A 7,287-nucleotide genomic window follows, 5' to 3' on the forward strand; every position below is an offset into this window, starting at 1 on the left:
CATTATCCCCTCCCCCATCACTATCCCATTCCCCTCCCTCAACACTATCCGCTCCTCCATCACTATCCCCTCCTCCATCACTATCCCTTCCCCTATCACCATCCTTTTCCCATCCCCATTCCATACCCCTCCCACATCACCATCCTGTACCCCTCCCAGATCACCATCCTGTACCCCTCCCACATCACCATCCTGTACCCCTCCCAGATCACCATCCTGTACCCTTCCCACATCACCGTCCTGTACCCTTCCCACATCACCATCCTGTACCCTTCCCACATCACCATCCTGTACCCCTCCCACATCACCATCCTGTACCCCTCCCACATCACCATCCTGTACCCTTCCCACATCACCATCCTGTACCCCTCCATCACTGTCCCATTCCCATCCAGTGCTCCCTCCATCCTGTGGTGAGCCAGTTTCTGATGTTGTGCAGCTCCAGGAGAAAGGGTTACGGAGACACTGGGTTCCTTGACTCTGGTGGCCCTGTTTTATTCAGTGTCTATGTGGACAATTTGGAAAGTCTAGGCCAGGAACTGTAAACTCCGAAAGCCTTTTGCATTCTGTAAATGTGGAAAACAGTCAGCTGCCTCTGGTCATTTTCTGTGGCACTGTGCAATAAGCTGGACTTGTTCTCAAACCCACATTCCTTGCGAGTTTCTGGAATGTTCTTGACCTGAGAAGCAATTTTAACAATTTTCCAGGCAGTTCGAAATAAGGGACAAATAAATGACTTTAACACCATTGCACTGAGATCTTTAATCTGAGTTATATTATCCTGAGAAAGAAGAATGTTTATAATCTCTTCTTGTCCTCAATGGGCAGTAACATGCGTTGGAAAGCCATGGAATTTTTACACCGTAGGCAATTCAGCCCATCTGCTGCTGGTTAAGTGACCAGGGAGTTGGTGGTGAAATGGGGCATATCCATTATTGGTTTTAAGCAGTTTTCCCATTGCAAATGTGAAAGGAAAGGGCGTTTTGAAACGTTGATTCGCATGCTAGCTTTGTTTAAGAGTAACTGCTGTGATATAACGTACCTGTGTATATTTTTGTGATGTGAAATTACATGATCATTTAGTGCCTCTTGTCCCCCTCCTCTCCTCACTTCCTGCCCCTTATTCCCCAACCCCCTTCCACCCCCCCACCACCGAAACCCCCCTCCCCACACCTCCACCCCATCTCTCTGCATTTGCCTCCTTTTAGGTCCCGGTTTGGCATTCATCGCTTACCCTAAAGCTGTGAGCATGATGCCTTGGCCTACCTTCTGGGCTATCTTGTTTTTCGTAATGCTCCTTCTTCTCGGATTGGACAGTCAGGTCAGTTTGAACTCCAGGGGGTCATGTGTCTGAGATCACAAGCAATAAGCAGCTCTCTGGGCCAGGGATGTGCAGGGACTGGGGGTGGGGAGGGTGGGATTTTTGTTTTCTGGCAGGTGGAGGGGGTTACAATTCTTCCCCCATACCCACCACCTCCTTCTCTCTCTCACTCTCTCTCTCTCTCTCTCTCTATCTGTCTCTAATGCTCTCCCTCTCTCTCTCTCTCTCTCTCTCTCTCAGTCTCAGCTTGATTATAACCAATGGGAGAGAGGGTTACCTATACTTCACTTTCCAGCTGCATTTTCCACTGGGGATTTTTTTTCATGATGGTGGATCTTTCTCCAGCTCCCTAAACCCAGGGGGTGGGGAGCGTGCACCCGTGTTTTGGTATTTACCCCGTTTTGCCATTGGACGTAATCATTGGGGTATCTGGGTCACAGTGTGATTCCAGCCCAGGCCACCAGCTTGCTGAGGAATGTTGGAACAGTCCTCAGCGACAATCCCTCTCTCCCACAAACGACTGGTAAACTCTGCCACTTACTGTCAGTGCAACAGCGGGTCTGCTTATACCTCCCACCAGTCATGGAAATGCTGGTGTGAAATCTTGTCCCAAAGATTGTAACAACTAGACCAACAAACTGAGGATGCACTGTGGTGAACCACAGGCGTTTCTCTAGCTCTGCGTGTGTTTCTGTGGGTCATGTGTGTTCCCGTGCATGTGTCTGGTCCTGGAAGCACCCACATGCACGTCTTTGCCTCTGTGTGTTCCTACACGTGTGTTTTCTAGGGTCTGCGTGTGCTCTCCCGCGTTTCTCTGGGTCGTGTGTGTTCCCACACATGTGTCTGGTTTGGCGTGTGCCCACACGCACATCTCTGGGCTGTCATGTGCCCACGCGCATGTCTCTGAGTCTGCGTGTGCTCTCGCGCGTTTCTCTGGGTCGGGTATGGCGTGTGCCCACACGCACATCTCTGGGCTGTCATGCACCCACGCACGTGTCTCTGAGTCTGCGTGTGCTCTCCCGCGTTTCTCTGGGTCGTGTGTGTTCCCACACGCGTGTCTGGTTTGGCGTGTGCCCACACGCATGTCTCTGGGCTGTCATGTGCCCAGACCCGCACACAAGCTCACTCTCTCACACACATGCCTGACCATGTGCTCATGGATGTCCTTCATAAGTTCATACATGCATGCGTGTGCATTCGGACACACGTGTGCAAGTAGTCAACTCGACGTGTGTATGCTTCTGATCCTGCCAGTGTGCAATAGGTGGAACACACCTCCATATAGGATTACCTGTGCTCACAAACATGAAACATACATGGCTTGGTCAGTTCGATTGTACACGGCTACATGTTCCCGCTTGCCCATAAACTCCACGGTGACATTTTTTGTTTAAATCTCTTTTCAACAAACCAATGGCAAAATAATAAGCTCTGATCAGAACCCCTCTCCCACCTCTACTGTCTTCTGATAAGATTTGCAAGGGAAACCTTAAACCTTTTTTAAAAGGGAGTTTCTTTTACATTGAGGGGCCAAGGGGCTGAGTCAGGAGAATCTCATCCATCTTCTGTTGGTTCTCAGTAAGACAGAGGGAGATGGGAGCTTTTTTACAAACTCAAATTGGAGGCACAGTTTCCTTAATTAAAAATACAGTAAAAGCTTGTTGTGTTTATCTGGGAGGTCTGAGGGTTTTTGTACCATAGAGACCTGGCAGTTGGCCGAGACATTTGATATGTGAGTTAATATTTGTGCATCACATCCTGTTTAATTTGTGCAAACAGGTAAGTGATTGTTAACTCCTGTTGGCTTTGTGTTTTTTTTCCTGAGGGTGGGAACAATGATTTGACTTTGTTTGTGTCATGTGTGGACCCCAAATCTGGCTGCTCAGGGCAGGATTGTGTGCTGCGCGTGAGAAGGCTCACCTGTGATGGTCACTGCGGCCAAATATCCCATCCCTTCCCTCTGCCCCCGCCCCGGGGCTCCTCACTGAACTCAGCGAGAGCAGCATTGAAGGGGCAGCTGATACCCCAAATGGGGGCAGGTGACCCCCAGGGGCACGTAGGGAGTTCGTTAAGCTCCTGACCTGCCTCTGAAGGATGGTGAAGCAGCTAGTGTTCACCCCATCTTGCTTTTTCATGTTGTAATCTCTTCCTGATATGTAACCAGCACAGGTGTGTACTAGATAAAAATCCTCCAGATAGTATTCACCTCCATGTTTACCCTTGATGGAGTGCAATGAATATTCAGATTGTATCTCCTCGTCTGCCGCAGAGATCAAAAGATGCAAATACTGGTAAATCACATGGCTGGAAATAATATTTACTTAAAGGTGCAGTTTAATAACACACAGATCAGGAAGAGACACCTCCTGCTCTCAGTGCAGTGTTCATTGATTGCTCACTGCAAATACAGCTCATCCATTCCAGCTGTGTCCTCTAACATTTGACATCTGGCATCTTAGGTTTTGGAGCCCTAATTGGAAAGAGTTTGCTTCCTCACTGTACTCAGGCACTGGGAAAATGCACCCACATTTCGCAGGGTGAGACAGTGTAGAGGGAGCTTCACTCTGTATCTAACCCCGTGCTGTCCCTGTCCCTGGGAGTGTTTGATGGGGACAGTGTAGAGGGAGCTTTACTCTGTATCTAACCCCGTGCTGTCCCTGTCCTGGGAGTGATGGGACAGTGTTATGGGAGCTTTACTCTGTATCTAACCCCGTGCTGCCCCTGTCCTGGGAGTGTTTGATGGGGAGAGTGTAGAGGGAGCTTTACTCTGTATCTAACCCCATGCTGTCCCTGTCCTGGGAGTGTTTGATGGGAGTCACAGTGTAGAGGGAGCTTTACTCTGTATCTAACCCCATGCTGTCCCTGTCCTGGGAGTGTTTGATCAGGGGTCACAGTGTAGAGGGAGCTTTACTCTGTATCTAGCCCCATGCTGTAGCCAATCGCAGTGGCGAGATAAATCATCTGGATTTTAAATAGTTTGACAAAACTGGCTGTAGTTGAAATGAAATTTTAATTCCTGTTAGTAATTTGTGATTTATTATCATTGCCAGTGAGTTACAGGATTGTAAATGTTAAATGCTCCAGTTTAAGATTAAGCTGCAACTTTTGTACTAAGTGCATTTATATAGAGCCCAGTCTGTTATTTTCCTCACATAGCAGCTTGATGCAATGACAAACTGACAGTGCCCCCCACTCCCATACAACATACACTGTAACCCCTCCTTTCCCACATCCTCGACTGCTCCCCTTGCTGTCCCTGTCATATTCCACCATTCCTCCAGCCCTCTGTCTGCCCTGCTCCTGTTTCTTCCCTCCCTCTCCTCCACTCTCCCTCCCTCCCTCTCCTCCACTCTCTCTCCCTCCCTCTCCTCTCCTCTGCTCCACTCCTCTCTCTCTCTCTCTCTCACACACACGCCCTGCCCTCCCTCCCTCTCCTCCACTCTCCCTCCCTCCCTCTCCTCTCCTCTGCTCCACTCCTCTCTCTCTCTCACACACACGCCCTGCCTTCCCTCCCTCTCCTCCACCCTCCCTCTCCTCTCCTCTCCTCTGCTCCACTCCTCTCTCTCTCTCTCACACACACGCCCTGCCTTCCCTCCCTCTCCTCTCCTCTCCTCTGCTCCACTCCTCCCTCTCTCTCACACACACGCCCTGCCTTCCCTCCCTCTCCTCCACTCTCCCTCCCTCCCTCTCCTCTACCCTCTTTGCTTACAGACAGCATTCCATACCTCCAGCCTCTGTATGAACTGCAGCGGTTAATGATCTGAGTGGGCAATGTTGGTGACGGGGTCGGGGGGCTGATGTGTGCAGTGGGGACATAGTCTCAGCGACCAAGGGCTATTGAGCCCACGAGGAGAGGGAGACTGGGAGGGGATTGAACTGCCAGTGCTCAAGATTATCCCTTGCATCCAGCTTTAAGGACACAAATTCCCAGCCCCCCTGAATCTGGACCCAGTCATTGAAGTTCTTTTCCTCCCACGGAGTGACAGAGCAGATGAAATAGAAGCTTACGAAGGTGTGACCGTCGGGAATGTGAGCTCTGAATGCAATGTCTGATGTGTTGCTTTTTGTCTCTGGCTTGTCTCTGACAGTTTGTGGAAGTTGAGGGGCAGATTACTTCCCTGGTTGATCTTTACCCATCCTTCCTAAGGAAGGGTTACAGACGAGAAATCTTCATAGCTATAACATGCACACTCAGCTACCTGCTGGGGCTGACTATGGTGACTGAAGTAAGTACAGGAAAAAGACCTCTTTGTTCGCATCTTTAATCATTTAGAACCACCTGCTTTGTTGAAGGCTGTTAGCAAGAAGCTTATCTTAAAAAAAAAATCCACCAAAACCCTCCTTTTTTTAATTTTATTTTTTCATGGAAAGTGGGCCAGTGTTTATTGCCTCTCTTCAATTGCTTAGAGGGCACATTGCTGTGGGTCTGGAGTCACATGTAGGTCAGACCAGGTTAGGATAGCAGTTTCCTTCCCTAAAGGGCATTAGTGAACCAGATGGGTTTTTCTGACAAGCAGCAGTGGATTCATGGTCATCATTAGATTCTTAATTCCACATTTTTAAAAATTGAATTCAAATTCCACCATCGGCAGGATTCGAACCTGGGTCCGCCAGAGCATTACTGTCTCTCAATTAATAGCCTAGCAATAATACCCCTAGGCCATCACCTTCCCTGACGGTAGTAGGACAGGTGTAGATATGATGGGCCGAATGGCCTCCTGCTGTACGGTAATAAATTCTGTGACATTTCAGTGCAAAGCTTTCTGAGGAACAGGAAAAATCCAAATTTTACAATTTTATGGGTAACTGCTAGCTGCTTTCAGATTCCAGATATTTTGCTTGACCAATTGAATGTATTAGTTAATCAGCTGTGAGATTTGAACTGAGTCCTTCCAGCATTTTAAGGTGAGTGGGGAAAGATTTAAGAAGGACCTGAGGGGCAGCTTCTTCACACAGAGAGTGGTGTGTGTATGGAATGGGCTGCCAGAGAAAGTGACTGAGGCAGGTACAATAGCAATATTCAAAAAACATTAGGATGGGTACACGGATGGGAAGGGTTTAGAGGGATATGGACCAAATGCAGGCAATTGGAACTAGCTGAGTGGGCGCCATAGTCAGCATGGACCAGTTTGGGCCGAAGGGCCAGTTTCCATGCTGTATTACTCTATGACTGTATTGCCCTGGGTCTGTCGATGACTGTAATGTCCCACATGATTTTTTTTTCCACAAAGTTTGCTGTTTTTTGCTCATGTTAACTGTTTTCATGAAATGTCTTCATTTCCTGGAGGCTCCAGGCCATTCCAGAGGGGTTACTATCCCTTACAGCTAGCCATTCAGGTCTTGCTCCATTTCCCTAGTTACCATAGCCATAGATGTTGGTGGCCTAGGCCTGATTGTTCTCCCAATGTTGCAATAAGCTGGCCCACACACGTGTCTGCTTTGGGGGGCCTCTACTTGCATATCTCTGGGTTTTCACGTGTCCACATGTGTGTGTCTCGGAATTGGTGTGTGCTGTCCCGCGTTTTGTTCGGTCGCAAGTGGGTGATGAGAGTGGATGGAGAGAAGGTCGAAGAGATGAGATAAAGGGAAAGGATGGCGGAGGAGGGAGAAGAGAGATGGAGGGAGAGGTAAGATGAGGAGAGATGGAGCGATGGCAGAGATGGATAGAGAGACAAGATGGCGCGATAGAAGGATAGTGGAGATGAAGGGAGGATGGAGTAAAGGATGGAGAGACAAGGTGAGAGGAGAGGGAGAAAGGGAGAAGGAGGAGAGAGATGGAGCGATGACGGAGACAGAGGGAGAGGTGAGAAGATGGGAAGATGGTGATTTATGGAGGGCAGCAATGGAGAGAATGGATGAAGAGACAATGGAGGGATGGAAACAATGAAGGGATGGAGACAATGGACAGATGTAGACAATGGAGGGATGGAGACAGGGAGGGATGGAGACAGGGAGGGATGGAGACA

The 7,287-nt window shown here is 49.0% G+C and overlaps 1 protein-coding gene across 1 annotated transcript in view; it reads left to right on the forward strand.

Annotated features, from left to right (window-relative positions):
- Positions 1–7,287, forward strand: part of LOC109925880 (sodium- and chloride-dependent taurine transporter-like) — a 40,647-nt gene that overhangs the window by 22,368 nt on the left and 10,992 nt on the right. The window contains exons 8-9 of the mRNA XM_048606664.1: positions 1,079–1,321; positions 5,410–5,547. Coding sequence (XP_048462621.1) covers positions 1,079–1,321; positions 5,410–5,547 — 381 coding nt within the window. The remainder of the gene's footprint in view (positions 1–1,078; positions 1,322–5,409; positions 5,548–7,287) is intronic.

Source organism: Rhincodon typus, chromosome 16 (assembly GCF_021869965.1).
Source record: "Rhincodon typus isolate 14 chromosome 16, sRhiTyp1.1, whole genome shotgun sequence".
NCBI lineage: Eukaryota > Metazoa > Chordata > Chondrichthyes > Orectolobiformes > Rhincodontidae > Rhincodon > Rhincodon typus.